Source organism: Trachurus japonicus, chromosome 6, assembly GCF_045865225.1.
Source record: "Trachurus japonicus isolate A0001 chromosome 6, Traja_1.0".
NCBI lineage: Eukaryota > Metazoa > Chordata > Actinopteri > Carangiformes > Carangidae > Trachurus > Trachurus japonicus.
Genome location: NC_140912.1, coordinates 18,167,609 through 18,184,994, shown reverse-complemented (window position 1 = coordinate 18,184,994; position 17,386 = coordinate 18,167,609). Strand labels below are relative to the sequence as shown.

Here is a 17,386-nt window from a genome sequence, read left to right as displayed (position 1 = left end):
ACTTACAGGTGTGCAGTGATGTTTTGTTTTTTTTAAGTGTCCTACAAGCAAAAATCTGAATTTGGCGTCTTCACAATTAATTTCTGACCCATCTCCAGCATGCCTGCCTGACAAATAAGTGTGTGCACACTCCCACTGTGACTCCCACCATCTGCCGTGGCTGTCATTAAATGAACAGGCCTCGGTTTGCGGCGAGTAATCTGATACGTGCTCAAAGTGACATATTTAACAGCGCTTTGACAGACTTTGTGAACGTGCCTAATTCGATTTTTGCAGGCCTGACACATGAGACAGGAAAGCACTCAGGGGTCGTGAAAGTTTGTTCCAGGGTGGACGAGGGGAACAAAGAACTAGAGCTCAGTGGGTTGAGATAATGCCCCCGCTTTCTTCCTTCCTTCACAACTGCCCTTCCTCCTGGAGCCTCACTGGGTGGAGGTAGGGGCACCTGGGCTCAGCTACAGGTTATGTGACGACCAGTAGTCGGCCGGGTCGTGTCTGAGGTCAGAGCTGTCAGCATGACTCCTCCAGGGCATTGACAACCTGCTCCAGGATATCAGGGCAGTAGTCTGCGATCTGCTGGAGAACAGAGTTGGCGTACTCCTGCAGCTCCCCGCTCTCCTTCTCACATACCTCCAGCTCCCGCTCCAACTGGAGGGAGGAGAGCATGAGTTAGTTTCTTATTTAATGCATTTTAATCCAACATCAACAAAGTTCTAAATGGTTTAAAGAGGGACTATGCAAGTCTGGTCGCTTTTTCTCTGTTTTGCTAACATATGCAATCAATATGGCGTTACATAATGTTACATAATATCATAAACGATGTTACAACGTGTACATTTGTGTAGTTTTATCTGTCATAAACAATAGATTACGGGACGCAGAGATGAGATCTGGGACACCAAAGTTGGTTTTTCAGCCAAGAGACGCTACATGGAAGGCAGAGAGCCTCCATTCTCCCTGTAACGAGTTACAAGTCATTTAGGAAATCATCGCAGTTACTCCAAGGCTGTTCAATTAAGGTAAAGAAAAATCCAGCATAGTTCCTCTTTAAAGTAAAAAATCATCATAGCATATTTTGGGGATTGTTTATGTGGGTTATTTTGAAAATCCCATACGCAAGAATCACGGCTTGTGAGAGACTGAGAGTTCCTCCGCTACCTGTTCAACACTCATCTTCTGGAGCTCCTCCTCCCAGTCTTCAGGGTCGCTGTGGTGGTAGTGAGAGGGTGGCATGAGCTGGCTGAGGATGCTGGGGTCCCGGTCATGGCAGAGGTCTGTCAGGTGGGCGATGTAGAGCTTGAGCTTACTGCGGTTCTGGGACAGGGCTAGAAGAGGGGGTATCATCTGCAGAGAGAGAGGGAGGGAAGGAAAACGAGGAAAAAAAACATTCTTCAGTCAACACACTAACAAAGAAGGATTAAAGTCCCATTTCAATGGTTGAACACAATCACATCCCAAGCACAAGACAACAGTTGCATGACAACAACAAAAAGTTTTTGTTTAATGATAGAAAAACAGAACATAATTTGCATGCATGCTCATTAATGCATCACTGTTTCACATTAGTACTAAACCTACTAGTAGGTAGTAGTTTCTTTTATGTATGTGCAGATTAAGAAAATGTTTTACAAAGGAACTTACTCTGACTTTAATTGTCATGTCATGTTTAACCGCACAGTTTTATAGTTTTATACATAATGGATATTTAATTTGGTGCATTCTTTCCTCAATGTATTGTATTTTAGTATTTTATTCATAACATATGTATATACATAGTTCCATAAAGATGTATATAATGGATATTTTACTTACTTTTCTGCGTGTATTCTATGTATTCTATGCCCTTATTTTATATGTATGTCTGCACTACTGGATACTTGAATTTCCTTTGGTATCAATAAAGTATCTCTTAGTCTAAGTCCAATGTGCGACACCTGTTTGCGTGATGCCAAATGTGAGCAGCCATTCATTAGCGTTGGAGCAGTGGCATGCAAAGCTAAGATGCTTTAGTTTGAGGCAATGAGACTGAGCCAGAATCAAAACCCGCCTCATCCTCTTAGCTTGTGCATGCAGTCACACACAAACACAAACACGCACCACTGATCCCCATCCCATAAGCTGATAAAAAAGTAATACATGACCAGTGTTAAACAAGGGATGAGTGGTGAGAACTGCTCCCACAGAACAACAAAGCAATGATGACACAAGACCATCAAACATGAAGAAGAGAGGAATGACTCATGATGGAAAAGAAAAACCACGAATGAATGAAAGACAGGTAAACGTGCCGCAGAGCCACGATGAAGGAAGGTGCGACAGGTTTGGCTTTTCGCACAAGCTCACCCTTCTGAACAAAATGGCTGAGAGAGAGAGAGGGGGAGGGCAAAAGGTTGGTTACGCCCAAATACCCTCCTCATCATCCTGTTAGCCACATGGTAAGCCAATCGCAGCAATAGAGAGGAACATTTGGTTAGTGTGTTTACAGATAAAAAAAAAAGTTTTTAAAAAAGGACACAAGCAATTGTGTTTCATTTCATTTTAAACTCCGTCGAGACAGCAGGTATCCAGTCAAAACCTCTTTACAGCTGACATTACCTTTTTAACCAATGAGTTACAATTTCAGAGAAGCCGCTGAGGATGAAATACCGGCGTGGACATAATCCAGCTAATTGGTGGTTAAGTGAGCTACCTGATCTGGAGAGGGTTTGTGATTCGTCTGGTCAGGGGCAGTCTTCAGATGGTCGTCCTCATAGTTGTCTGCCATCAACTTCATCCTGTTCTGAGTCTAAGGAAAAAGACATTAAGGATTAAAACCCGTGTAGAACAGAGGAAAGGCAGAGCAGGAAGTATAGAAAGACATCTAAAGCTTGGTCAGGGCACTTACGCTTTTATCTATTTATTTAAAATGTGGCTTATTTTTGCAGTTTTGGCCACATTTGCCTCTTTTAGAAGAACATGTAACATTTTTATAATCTAACCAAGAGCAGTGCCCATACATCAACAGAAGAGGATAATCACATAGGTCCCCAAATGTCAACAATTCAAGTGTAAAAAGCTCCTGCAAGCTACACAATAATGGCTCAACTACAATTACATATGTCTCAGGCTTTTTTTTTCTTGTAACTTTGTTAACCGTCTGCTACGAGCTGTCACACTGATGAAAAAAATGTCATGTATTGTTATAGAAACGGGTAGACTGTGATTCAAAAGTTTCAATTTATATGGTACTTTATCTCTTACATAATAAACCTCATATGTGGAGAAATAATGATAACTTTCAAAAATCACAGTATTTTGGAGAAAAATACTTTAGTTTAAAACCTTTGGTATGATGGCCAGCAAAAAGAGAATAAATATCTACATCTTTCATCATTAGACGGAATAAATTCCCATTGGGGAAACTCTCCAGTGCCCCCTACTGGTAAACATATCACATGTGAGAAGAAAAAACTGAGATAAAATGCGTGTGTTGTATCATGTGAGGCTCGGACTAATGTGATGTCTTAGTCACGTATGAATAGCAGAGGACACCCTCCTACCTGCTGCTTGAGCTGTTGAACCAGTCTGTCCTTCTCCCGCTTCAGCAGAGCCACCTCATCCTGGGTTTTCTTTTTCTTAGAGGAGGACAACTCCAGAAGGGCAATGTTGGCATCTTTTTCGCTGATAGCAGCCAACAGCGCCTCCTGTCTGTTAGGTGGGGATGAAACAATATGGCATTTTACCACACAAATAAAAAGCTCAATTGTCATTTATAATTCATGGCACACAATCATCCTGACAGCTGGTGACGGCCAGAATTGGATGACATTTTGATGAAGGAAGCAATCAATATACCAGGGTATACTACATCCAACTGTGTGTGTGTGTGTGTGTGTGTGTGTGTGTGTGTGTGTGTGTGTGTCTTACTTCATCTCCAACACCTCCTCCAGGTGTTTCCTGCGCTCGGCTCGCAGGGTTGTAAGGTGTGCCTCTTTCTCACACAGAGACTGCTGGGTGGAGGCCAGCTTGGCTCTCATAGACTCCAGCTCCTGCTTCACCTTCTCCATGGCCCCCAGGAGCTCCTCCATCTGAGAAAACACACACACATATACACAAACAACTGAATCATCACTAGAGTAAGAACAGATCATCTTAATCCATCAGTGAAAACACACAGAGCTTTTTTTTCCTTTTGAAAAAAGACCTTATGGATTTGCCGATATGAACTGCTCTAATAAGAGCCAGGGGCAGAATTCATGTGGGCTTTTGGGTAGTCAACTATGACACAAGTAACTTAAATTACAGTACTGAATTTCATTTACCTGTTATTTACTTTAAAAAGATCCTCTATTTCATATCAATACTTAACTTAAATCACAGTGAATGAGAATAATCTATGCTCAAATGCTCAATGATGTTGGCAATTCGACATACAAACTATCCAATTAATATGCAAGTTATGGCAGCAAACAACAGGTAAACAAAATAACATTAGCTTTACATGGGCTGGAAACAACAGTAACACTTTGCAAAGACATGTAGTCCAACATTAATCAAACTTAAAGGCCCCAAAAAATGACCAGACTTTACAAACATGTTTATAGAGGGGCTACTGCATGGGACTGCATGAATTGTAGAGGTGATACCGTTACTGTGTCCACCCCATGTAAGCGTTTGTTGCTCACTGATGGAGGTCACACATACTGGGATCATACCTTAGACCACTTTAAGTGGGCGAGGTTGGACTCATGCATTGGTTTGAGTGAGTGCTTCTGAGAGGCAGTGTGTAGCAGAGAAAAAAACAAAGAGAAAACCACAAGCAAAGATAAAAGAACTGAGAGAGAGGAGGTCAGAAGAGAGGAGGGAGTTGAAGAAAGGGATGAGAAACACCACAAAGGCAGCAAAAAGGTGAGGGAGAAAGAATCTCAGAATATGAAGGTATGTGATATCCGTATATAGGGGTGTTGTCAAAGGCAGGTACTGCAAATCTTCATCTCCCTAAACTCCTCACTACCAGAGGTCAATTCACAATTAGATTTAGAGGTACTAAGTTATGGAACAGTTTCTCCCATTTAGCAAAAAAATGTTCTTCTGTGAAATGTTTTTAAAAATGTTTAAAAGATCATTTAACTGCTGTTTTGTAATGTATTGTCTATGTTGGTATTTTAATACTGATTATTATTCTCACTATTGTTATTATTGCTCATGAGTTACTAATGGACACACATCCACACATGCACACACACACTTATATTTTCTGTTTTTTTATATATATATTATTGTTGTCAGTCTTTTTTTATTATTATTAATTTTTTCCATGTTATTTTCTTTTTACATTAAACTGTAATATAAGGTGGAGGCTTGAAAATAAGCCCTTTGTGGCTTTTTGCCTCTCCCTGCACTGTCCTATTGTTACCTATCGTGTTTTATGTTGTATTCTTTTAACTTTGTGCAAAAAGAAAAAGAAAAGAAAGATGCTGTGAAGCTTGGTTAACATTGCTCTGTCTGTCATGGTGGTGTATGTTTCAGGGGGGGGGTTTGTGTACCTGTTTCTCCTGCAGTGACCTGGCAGCCTCCTCCTGGGCGAGCACCATCTCTCGCTCGGCGGTGATCTGTACGCTCTCTCTCAGGGCCTCCTCCAGCTCCTCGATACGCTCCGACTTCTGACGCAGAGTGTCCTGCAGGGAAGGAGCAGCAACAGGTCAGTGCCAGGAACTGCAAAGGTTTCTGCAGGATACATACATACATACAGTCCTATACCGTATACTACACACACTAGCGTTACCTTCACCTGGTGGGAGGTCTCTGACATATTGTCCTCCCTCTTTCTAGCTTCCTCCATGAGTCGAGCGTTTCTGCTTTTCTCAACCTGTTCCTTGTGCTTCAGAGATGCCACCTTCTTCGTCTGGTCCTTCATCTGCCTAAAGGGACACCACAGGAGACAGATGTTACGTACACATTCAAATAACCAACAGATAACTGGAACATTTAAAATGGATCAAATGTAAAATTATTGTGGGGGTTGGGGCGCTAATTAATTGGTTTAAATAGATAAAAGGAGATATTACGGTGGGAAAAAATAAAAAATCAATACAGCAGAGTATCACAATATTTTGTGTGGCGATATTGTATTGTAATAATAGACAGAAATTGAATGAATTCAAGTTTTAAGCACTAGAATACTCAAGTGCTTTTATGACTGTGGTGGTCAGTCTGGTTGAAAAATCCCATTTCGCAAAAAATAAAAACAAACAGGAGATAATTTGTAATTGCAGAGAGGTAAGAAATCACAATTGTATCACAATCAATACTCAGGATATCACAAAATGTTTAAAATTGCAATAACATATTGTGACATAAGTACTGTGATAATATCGAATGGTGGGGCCACCACCCTTACAATATATGTGACTCCATCAAAAAGTAAAATATTCAAACACAACCTTGTAGACTTGCTTTGATAAGATTCGACAGCCCTGCAAAGAGCCGATCTCAGTTTTGACTCGGGTTGACAGAAAACAGACGAAGAGGGGCAAAATGAGCATGAGCGGGGGTACGGCAAAATAGTTCAACATGTCAGTGTAAGGCAGTTGCTTGTGGCATCACATACTAAGGAGAGGCAAGACATGAGGAGAAACAAAGGAGGAGAAATGTGAGAGGAAGACATTATGTCAGGGGGAGAAAGAGAAAAAGAGCAAAGACTAACCTGGAGGCCAAACTGGTAGGATGAGAGATTTCCAGTGTAAAGACAAGAAAGCAGTAAAGAGAAAAACAGACTCAGACCAGGAAGATAAGCACAAATAGAGAAAAAAGGAGAGGAGGAGCAGAGACCTCATACACATCAGCTCTAGATAAATTGAGTGTCTTTGATTCTGATGTTAAGTGATCACACAATTAACCACAAACAAGGACTTGTAAACACGACATGGAAAAACAACTTGCCAACAACAGCAATTACTTTTCTGAAACATTCACCACATCAGCTTTTCAAAGAAGCAATAACGCTAAAATGCCAAATGGCAGGTGGCCAAACTACAGTAAAATCTACCACTTCATATGCCAGGAGCAACGGTTTCCATGGTGACATGAAGTCACCGAGGGAAAATCTGCATCACAAGTCGATGGTCACAAGTCCAAGCTCACAGAAACCATGACAAAATCACAGCAGCCAAACAATACAAACAAGACTGGGTCGACACCGTTCATATCTCTGGACCGCCTGTGGTCAAATCACCTGACAAAAATCACCATACAGATTAATTAAGGACAAAGACTGGGGTGTGATTTCATTTGCATTACTTATAAAGGTTCAGAGGGATAGAAGAGACAGTTGTGCATTCATTTTTTCCAGGCTTTTTCCCTTTACTTGAGTCATAGTGAAAGAGATGGAAGAACAGGCCAGACTCTAACAGGCCAGACTGCTGGGGCAAAGATAAAAACACCAAGCCCAGGCTTTATCAGGTAAGCTACAGCCACTGTCTAGGATCCACAACAGCCTGGTTTTCATTTACTTGCAACTCCAGAACGTAACTCACTTTTATGCGAAGGAGGTTTTAATGTGTAACTCCATTGGTTTGATATATTCAATTGGTCAAAACAGCCAGTACAAAGCCTCTCTATCAACGACTTCTCCATCTCTATACTTCCTCTGCGTGTTTTCTGTTCAGTTATTCCTCTGCCTCCTTCGGTATTAATGACATACATGAGTAAAGTAGTTCACACAAAGTCTCTCCTCCCCTGTAGTTCCCAAGCGGCTGGGAAGCTGCTCTGTAAACTGCATCACTCAGTCAGTCAGTCAGTGTTGGCCCTGTCGCTCAGTCGAAAACAGTAAATAAAAGACTTTGTCATTCAAAACTAGACACAACAACGTATCCTACATGATGAACATTAAAGGTGATACTCATTTTAAGATTAACACTCAGAAACCCCTCAACACACGACACTACCAAACGTTTATTAACTTGCTCAGTTGCTCAGTCTAGTGCACGTCTTTGAGGTTCACTTCACATGCACACTTCTACCTACCTCTCCAGCTCGCTGATCTTTTTATCTTTGTCGTTCTTCTCGTTCTCCATTTCCCGAAGGATCTCCAGCAGGCGGTCCACCTCAGCCTGGGCTTTCCCAGAATCCTCTTTGTGGCGGGCCACTTCCTGCTCCAGGTTCCTAATGCGCTCAGCCAGCTCGGTGTTCGCCTGAGCCTCCAGGGCTGCGTTCTGAGCCTGACAGAAGGACAAGACGCTGGTTAGAAATCAGTCCCTCTCAGGATGCGGCGCTAATCACATGCTGCACGACTGTTCTCTGTGAAGCATCTTACTCGCTTAAGCTGGTTCTCCACTTTGAGGCACTCCTCCCTCTTCTGCTCCAGAGCGATCTCCAGACTCTTGAGTTTCGAGTCCTTCTTCAGCCCCGAGGAGGCCAGTGATGATGCATGCTCCTTCAGATCCAACAGATTGGTCTGCATGTACATGCACCCATATACACAGCATGAGTATAATGACATGGACTTGTTTCAGTTTACCAAACTTCCAGAGCATGGAGCTGAGGAGACTGAAATGCATTAGATCTAATACTGGCATCCATGACTCATCATAAAAGTGAGACTAAAATTGGGGAAAAAAATCACAGCATTCAGAGATTTGCCTGTGTTTGTGTGAACATCTTTGAAACTGATTCAAACTGCTTCTCACCTCTCTGTCTGACAGGTCTCCCTGCAGTAAACTCAGTCGCTCCTTCAGCTCTTTCAGTTCCTTCTTGTTGCAGTCGAGCTCCTCCGTCTTCTCTCGGTCGTCTCTGTCTCGCTGCTCCTTTAGACGCTCAATGATGCGCTCCTAGGTGGAGGTAGAGGATTAAACCGTCTTCACGAGCACAAACGACACATGTACAACACAATTGTTCAATGGTAGCAAATTTGCTACGGCACCAGCCACAGACTTTATGCAGACATCAATTCACCTTTTCTGCAAGAGATTCCTCTAGTGTGGTGAGAGCAGTGTCAGTGTTGGAAGTGTCTGCCTGCAGAGACTTTACTCTCTCCTTCAGGCTGCTCATCTGCTTCTCCTTGTCCCTCAGCTGCTCCTGCAGGTTTTCAATCTGTGGCACAAACATGAGCAACAGTCGGTCAAAACCAACAACTACCACAGGACCGGTCAAACTCAACATAAGATCTTTTAACGGTTGAAAGCTCAAATCACCTTCTTCTGAAGAACATTAACTTTGCGCTCCTTAACCTCCAGCATGTCCTTGAGGTCGTGGATTTCCCCGTTGAGTGTTCCCTTCTCTTCTGACACTTCTTGGATCTGCTTGCTCTTCTTATTCAGAGTTGCCTCCTTTTCTTCCAAGCGTAGGCGCAAAGCATCAACCTAACCAAGAAAAAGCAGACAAATTACAACAGCCATAAACCAAAACTGTATCTTTGTCGCAAGGTAAAAAATAAAATAAAATAAAATAAATCAAAGTGGGTCAAAAGCAAAGACAACTGGACATCTTTGTTAACATTGGGTAACATCTATGCTTTTGTTTGTGGCACTATCAGTCCAAAGGAGGAACAGGTCTCTCCACTCACTCCATTGAAGTGCACTTTCTGTGTAGCTATTCCTATAAAGTCCGCTGGCCATATAAAGTGTAAAGACATCGATCTGCTGTACCTCTGTCTGTAAGATCGCAGCTCGCTGCTCTTTGGCAGTGAGAGACTCCTTGAGGACTTCAATGTGCTGCTTGCTGTCTGAGAACTGGTTGGTGAGCGTCTCCAGCTTTGTCTGCAAGCCGAGCATCTCGGTTTCCTTCCTGGAGAGGTCCTGCTTCACCTGCTCCATCTAAAAAACAAAGGTTGGAGGAGAATTTAAGAAAGAGAGAGAGGTTGAGCTATATATAGATCTGTATGTGAGGTTATGCAAAATGTACAGTAGTCTCTTCCAACTAAATGTCTTGTCGTCACCGACCTTGTTCTTCATGAACTTGGTGTGGCTGCGGTAAACCTCCATCTGCTTCATCTCCTCCTGACGCTCCTCACAGCTCAGAAGTCCGTTGGATTTCATCATTAGCAGTTCCTCCTCCATGTCCCTCAGGTTCCGCTCCATTGAGTTGATTTTTACATCCTGGGGGATGATGAAGTGGAGTCAATACATGTAGCATGTACACACTACACAGCATCACACACATAGCGCTCTATTCAATTCTTTAAATCCTCACTTTCATGTCGATAACAGTCTGCAGAGCCTTAGTTTTGGTGGACTCGGGGGTTCCCTCGTATCGGCGGTGCAGCTCATGCTGAGTCAAGAAAAACAAACAAAATGTGAGTTGCTATTGATAAACTACAGTAACTATGTGCATTTTCAGGGCAGACAGAAAACAACATAACCACAGAAAGAGACTGTTTCATATCTCCCATGGGTGTATTGGTCATTACCTCTCTTAGTGCACTAATCTCTCTGTCTCTCTGGTCCAGTAAACTCTCAAGGTGATGCCGGTGCATCTCTGCATCAGCCAGTCTCCTGGTCCGCTCCTGGTCCTCCTCTGATGCCTTTGCAGATGGCCCTGACAAAACAAATAGAACAGTAATGAAGTAGATGAAAACATGTTGATGTAGCTGAAAGTTTAATTCTTTATGACAATCAGCTTGAGCATCATGAGCCATGTGGATAACTTGGTACTAAGACAGAAGCTGAGACTAAATGTCTAAAGCACACAACATTTAATTCATGAGAGTGTTTATATTTTAGTTTCTATTGTATTTAAGATATGGGGGTTTAAATTTGTTTTCTTTAGAGTCTTTAACATTCCACTGACATTCTGAGTATTTTGTGCCCCTAAGAAAATAACATGCAATAACTGAGTGACACCTTGAATGTTTGCAGCCTCAGAAGCATGCTTGGGTTTTTTAAAGCATACATTGTGGCCAGTTAATGGAGAAAAGAAACCCATATTGGGCTAACAGGGGAAATGCCTTGGGTTGGGATGAGGGGGAACCAGTTAGCAGCAACCACAGCCACTTACTGTGACAGACTGAGACCAAAGCCTTTTGACACCCCAAATGTTTGTGGGAGAAACTTATTACAGTGAGTCAACAGGAAGAGGCCACAGATCTACTGGCTGGTAGAAGAAACCCTGTAACCCTGGTGCTTTGCTCTTCTCCTGCTGCTCAAAACTACCTTTGCTCTGCAGCATCTCCAGAAGTTTCTTGATAGATTCATCTCTTGCTCCCAGAGTTTGCTTCTGCGTATCGATCCTCAGCTCCATCTCCTCCAGCGTCTTTCTCAGGAGGAAGAGCTCCTTGGCCTGCCTCTCATGCTCGGCCTGTAGCCGCCGATAGTTCTCCTCCGTCGGTTCGGATGTCAGGGCCAGGTCCCGGCCCTGGCTCGCCGGATCCTGCTGCAGCAGCTGGTTCAGGTCCCGTTGGATCCTCAGCTCATCCTGGAGAGCCTGGACAGTCATCTGGAGATGCTAGAGACAAATAAGAGAGACTTAGATTTGTGAACATCTGTTTAATAGCCTTTATTCTAAAATTATTTACACAGGGGTAGATGAGGTGAGGGAAATATATTGATTATTTGAACACTACAGGCATTGCCGTCATTGTTTTTTTTTTTTTTAAAAAGCAGCAATCAGCCTCTAATCGTGATTAAAAACGTGGCAGTCTCAGACAGATGCGGCCCTAACAGCCAGGCATTGTGGACAGTGTTACATTTCATGCCCAGTCAAATACAAGTAGTGAAACACAATCAGTCCAGTATAGTATTGCATTGTTTGTGGCATCTGACGCCACGGACACTTGGCAGTGTTGCTGTGAGACAGTAACACAAGGCTGCGTTACACTCTGGTCTGAACCAGCTGTGAGCGTTTTCAGACGACAGAACAAAGAGAGAAGTCAGTGTCTGCCTTTCCCTGTGTCCTCCTCCTCCTCCTCCTCCTCCATCCCCCTCCCTTTCCTTCCCTTTGTCATTCTCTCCTTCTCCCTCCACCAGCACACACACTATTCTCCTCCTCACACACTATTCATCCACCTTCCCTGCTCTCTCCCTATCTCTTTCCTCCAATACTCTCACCTAACCCTCCCTCTCCATCACCTTCTCCACCCCGTGACTAAGGCTGACTCACTGCTGTGACTGCACCGATCCACCCTCAAACACACACACATACATAGATGCATGCACGGACAAGCACGGGAACACATGCACATGGACACACACACACACACACACACACACACCTTCACCCTACCCCTCCTACATTCTCACTCTCTGCCTGAGGAGAGATAACAGTCAGGCGTTTGAGAGAGCACAAAACATAGGGGATGTGATGCACCAGCTAAACTGATCTTAACAGTCAGTCACAGCTCATAAAAAAACTACATCAAACCTCGGCCACAGAGCATCCACACCACTGGACAAACTATATTAAAAGTTAAAATGATAAAGATGCTTAGTGTGTGATGCATAACTTTGTTTTACTTGATTTCTTCCCCATCTTATCATTTTAAATGCGTCTGCTGCGCTAACATCTCTACTATCACTGATAAAGCATCATTTGCATTTCTCAACATCCAATGACTGATGTGATGTTCAATCTACGTGGTAATGAGTATTTAGGAAGAAATATCTGATGATTATTGGGCGAGTATCTGGACTTTTTTTATGAGAAAAGGAGGATGACAGCCATTTCGCACCATTACACACTAGGTAATAATAGCAGTCACTTATCACAGCTGATGATGACAAAGGTGGGATTTGCAAACAGCGGCCAGCATACATATTAGCGTATCAAGCACTGACACACGTCGCCGTGAACACTGCACATACACATGAGCGTGAACAGACAGTCAGTTGGATGACTGTCTAATGACGTTCAGTGAGTCTTTGCAGTTCAGCTGGAGCCACATTCAACCGAATGCCTTTCCCGTCTCTCTGTGTGTGTCCATGCTTCCCGCTGCATGTGTGTGCCAGGGTGGGAGGTGGAGGCGGACATCTTTAAATTAAAGCACCCACTAATTTGCCCTGCGCTAGTCAGGCATTAGTGGGAATTAGTCCACAATGTGATTCTGTGACTCAGCAGGAGTGAAAACAGCAAATTATGCAGGTCAGCCCATCCATTAAGAATCACAGTGAAACACAGACGATTCCTCTTCATTACTGGAACTTAATTTGCAACAGTTTCCACAACAAACAACAGGCTTTGAAAATAGATTGCACGAGTATGAATCCACTTGTTAAATGTGTGCACACAGTGTCGGTGAAAGTGTGTAGGCTGACACAGGCTGATGAGCAGGGAAGTGGACTCAAAGTCTACTCTCTCAGATCAGGGGCCGCACTTATTCAACTCTACAATGACGAGTCACCAAACTAGTAGAATTTTCACACACATTAAGAAAAAGATCAAATGAGAGGAGATTGATCTCATGGTCTAATAAAAGCAATCATATATTTGTAGTACATGTAGACACTCATTTCATATGTGTTCTTCCTCCATCTAACACTGAGTAATTATTTTCAGTCTGTGATAGGAGTCAATTCTGTTCAAGGACAAATGTATTTCATGTATTTGGTTTATGGTCTTTTTACTTCATTTAATTCCTTTATTATTGTTACCCATGATTGAGGATCATTCATGAGTTGACTTATGTTCTGCAGTTCTTAAATTAATGCAAATATATATAGTTTAAAAATTACACTTTCTCCACATTTTTATCCTGTGCACCACATTCAGCAATTGCTGATACGTGCAGAGATGCTAATGCAGCCATTAGACTTATGGCCTCTTTCATCTATCAAGCATGAGCATATAGCTGCATATAAGAGGATTAACTAGATGTTCGAAAAACTGCCTCAAACCTATGCAGAGAGAGAAGAAAGAGGGAGAGAAACATGCTCGCATTAAAGCTGACACACTGTGAAATGCATTTCTCCAGTCGAACATGTTTGACCCAGGCAGACTGATGACTGTTCAAATTAAGAAAAAATATAAGGGAACACTCACCTGTGCTTCATCTTGAATCACGCGGTATTGTTCCTTCCAAACAGCGATTTTAGAAACCTCATCTTTCCTGAGAGCTCGCTCTTTCTTCAGCTCTGGGCTCCAGAAGGTTTTGATTGAATTCATGGAGGAACTGAGCTTACTCTCTTTAACATCCACTTCTCGCCGCAGCATCTCATTCTCGCGCAAAACCTGAGCAAACAGAATAAAAAAGGAGCTCCACATGAATGCTGGACACCAGTTTATAGTCTGACAAACCTCACAAAGTAAAATACTTCACACCCTGGGAGAAGGATAATCAAAATACCTCTTTGAGTTGGGCTTGCAGGTCAAGTATTGTGTTGTCTCGGGCCTGCCTCAGAGAGTGGGGCACGGTGGAGGCCATGTGGTGGTCCCCAAACGCTAGAGCATCGCCCGCCATCATGCCCGCTGGTAACACGGCATTGGCAGGCACTGAGGTGGAGATGTTAGGCGTGCTCGCAGCCACCACTCCGCTGCTGCTGCTCCTCGACCCATATGTCACTCTCTGTCTCCCCATGGTCGTCACAGTCCCGCCACTTTTGGGAAGGTGGTCCCCTGCCATGGCGACCTCATTGTCACTAAGGTACATCGGGCCTGAGGTGGCGTAAGCAGCATTAAGGGACTGGATGTTCTCCATGGAGAGGGTCTTGCCTCCTGCTCCTCCGGGACCCCCTCCACTGCCTCCGGTGCTGTTGGTACGACGGTGGCCCATCCGTGGAGAGCGGGGAAGGCGCGGAGAACGGCCAGATCCCTGACCGCCGGTGCCACCATCTCTTCCTCCACTATGGTTGGCATCCCCTCTGCCAACAGAGCGGGCACTACCATACATCTTCTGCTAAATAGAAGAACTGAGCCGACTGCAAAATTGAAATATGACCTAAAGTCTCTGTATATTGTATTCTTGCTTGGTTTGGTGGGTGTAACGTTCAGCAACTGTGTGAAAATGTGGCGATGACCCTGATTCAACTGAAGATGGGCAGCAAAATGTTCATGATAAAAAAAAGGAGACTTCCCTCTTCCAACAGGGTCTGGCCACCGCTGAAAATTATGAGACCGACCTGCAAATAAAACAGAGTTGTTCCTTATATATTGCACAAAAACAGCATTCATAAAGCAGTTGCTATAAATAAATAAGACAGCTGTAAGAATGAAAAATTGACAAAGCATTACAAAAGCCCAACTTAATCAACATCAAATTCAGGGACCCCCATTTCAAAAACCTCAGTGATTTTATTATCCACTGGGGGTCATTGAAGGGGTCTCTATATTTTATTTTAGTTCACTTTTAAACATCTAGCACCTTGACAATTAGTGGGGATGCCTTCTCTGTGCTTAGATTTCACTGTCTTTTAACTGGATCCCTTCCTGCAAAACAGATAGTTATGGATATAAAGTCATACTTAAAAATACATGTTCTTGTCCTGATGGGGTCTTTTATTATATTTCCTTGAGGACAGACGTTGAAAAGTTAAGGAGGTAGTGATTTTTATCTATTTATCCTAATCGTGGGTTTATTGGTGTAAAGTTATACCAGTGGGGAAGTAGCATTAGAGTCTAAATTTTGATATTCAACGCTTCAAGAGTAACTTTGTGTATATTTAATGTGTGCAAAATATGTCATACTATCTGGCTTGTGCCTCTAAAATGCAACTAAATTTCCACTACAGCCATTTAACTATAGGCAGCAGTCTGCGTGGCCCTGTTAGCAGCTAACGTTACGGTAACATACCGGCTAGCGGTGAAAGCTGACATGATCACCTTTGACTACGTGCTATCCCCCAAATTATTGCCGTTTTGTTGGAGTAGTGTACACATAATGTTGCCTAGGGACTAAATATTGAATAAATGACACGTTTTTACAATGTGCTGACGCTGTGGATAAAACTAGCAGAGGGAGGCAAAGGGGATTGGTCCATGGTGGACTCAGTAAGGGGGAAAACGCTTCCCAGCTTGTAAAAAAAAAAGAAAAAAGAATATAAATCGAAATAATAGCTTCACGGATACATTGCTACATGTCTGATACGATATGTCCATTACATGCAGTGTCCAAATGTGACACGTTAGAGCAAAACTCGGGCACTTTTCCCCTCAATCCTGACGACAAACGTACAGGGTCTGCTGCTGCTCTGGAGACACCCATATCAACCATATCCATTTTCCTCGTCCTCTCCTGAACGGATTTTCATTTTAAGCTACGGTTTTCTTCATCCGCAGCTTCACATAGCTCACTACATGCCCACTACATGTCAAGGAAAGGACAAAAAAATATCAAATACACGTAACATTTAGCGTTAGCTCGACGTGACATATGGAGGCTTGTCCATCCAATTTATGTGGTCAAGCAGAACCTCTTATTTTTTCTCGCTAGCACAATAGCCAGTGGAGAAAACCTCTCCAAAAAAACTACCTTTCTCGTGGTCTGGTGGAGCTCAAACCGCTGCCATCAATCAGTCCGCTATAGAGTGGATGGAAATCAGCTGCAAAAACGGTCATTTTATGTTAATTACTCGATAGATGTCTATCTGATTTTCCCATCTTTTCACCAGCAGTACCAGCGGCTCAGGAGAGCCAGGGCGCCTCAGTGACGTCAAGCCTCCTGTGCGCGCTCCCGACAGTCTTCCTCGCCACGCTTGAATTTTAAACGCGCGCTCACGAGTTTATGGTGCGAGGACCTAGCAAGCAGGGAGCAGCAGACATAAATAAATACATTACTTTGGATTTAATATGATGGAAGAGGTTTAAATTGCTAGTCAAACTCTGGAGGGTTTCAGAGCCCAGTAGAATAAGTAAGCAAACACAACAGGAAATGTAATTTACTATTGAATATTGCTGTTAATTCTGCATGTTCCCTTTTAAAATTGACCAATGTATGTTAACTAGTGAACAAAATACACTGTTTTATGTGCCGAAACTTTCATTTTAAGGGGAAATATACGATATAGGTGACACGCATTAAATAATTAGTCAGTAAGTACCAGCAGGGGGCAGTGCTCACCTGTGTAACCGACTAGACAGTAACCAACACACAGCTGTAAAAAAAATAAAAAAATAAAAAGATATATATGATAGCCTCACAAATTATTTTCTTTTTTCAGTAGGCTACATGATATAATAAGCGTAGACATCTAGGCAGTTTTAATCATGGGATCACATTTAACAACTTATTTGCAGCTATTTTGCATGTGATGGCTTGGCCTTTTAAAAAATGTTTAATTTCAAAATGTAGCCTATTAAAATAATAATAATTAAAAAAAAAATTTCATCTATCACATGTGTTGAACTGGATAAATGGAAGGTTCCATCACAATTATAATTACATATCAAAGAATAAACCACTATGTTAGATTAAATTATTGTAAACATTTTATATTTATTCGAGAAGGTGCTTCAAATTGATGTATGTTATGGTTATGAGGTAATT

General features: G+C 42.6%; 1 protein-coding gene across 2 annotated transcripts; it reads right to left on the bottom strand.

The window, feature by feature from the left end:
* Positions 1–34: 34 nt before the first annotated feature.
* LOC146986004 (ELKS/Rab6-interacting/CAST family member 1-like) lies at positions 35–16,565 on the bottom strand. 2 transcript variants are annotated; one of them, XR_015036010.1, is made up of 21 exons: positions 16,373–16,565; positions 14,252–15,023; positions 13,948–14,136; positions 11,127–11,418; positions 10,385–10,512; positions 10,168–10,245; positions 9,918–10,073; positions 9,624–9,791; positions 9,171–9,338; positions 8,932–9,069; positions 8,667–8,807; positions 8,294–8,434; positions 8,005–8,198; positions 5,765–5,900; positions 5,526–5,657; positions 3,907–4,067; positions 3,540–3,687; positions 2,690–2,785; positions 2,344–2,421; positions 1,159–1,344; positions 36–648 (listed from the first exon to the last, which is right to left on the bottom strand). XR_015036010.1 is itself a non-coding variant. In XM_085779553.1 (20 exons), the coding sequence occupies exons 2-20, from the start codon at positions 14,792–14,794 to the stop codon at positions 511–513; spliced, it is 3,333 nt and encodes a 1,110-aa protein (XP_085635679.1). In that variant the 5' UTR covers positions 14,795–15,023; positions 16,373–16,565; the 3' UTR covers positions 35–510. The 2 variants fall into 2 exon arrangements, 1 of the variants encoding a protein (XP_085635679.1); XM_085779553.1 differs by lacking the exon at positions 2,344–2,421 and having other exon boundaries at positions 35–648.
* Between the last annotated feature and the right edge of the window lie 821 nt (positions 16,566–17,386).

Bases quoted from the DNA above. Each gene is read 5' to 3' on its own strand.
- LOC146986004 (XM_085779553.1), bottom strand. From the start codon at position 14,794: ATGTATGGTAGTGCCCGCTCTGTTGGCAGAGGGGATGCCAACCATAGT. The intron at 9,070-9,170 runs GTGATTTGAGCT...TTTGTGCCACAG, and splicing joins TTAATGTTCTTCAGAAGAAG to ATTGAAAACCTGCAGGAGCA. The intron at 5,901-8,004 runs GTAGGTAGAAGT...GTGTCCCTTTAG, and splicing joins AAGATCAGCGAGCTGGAGAG to GCAGATGAAGGACCAGACGA.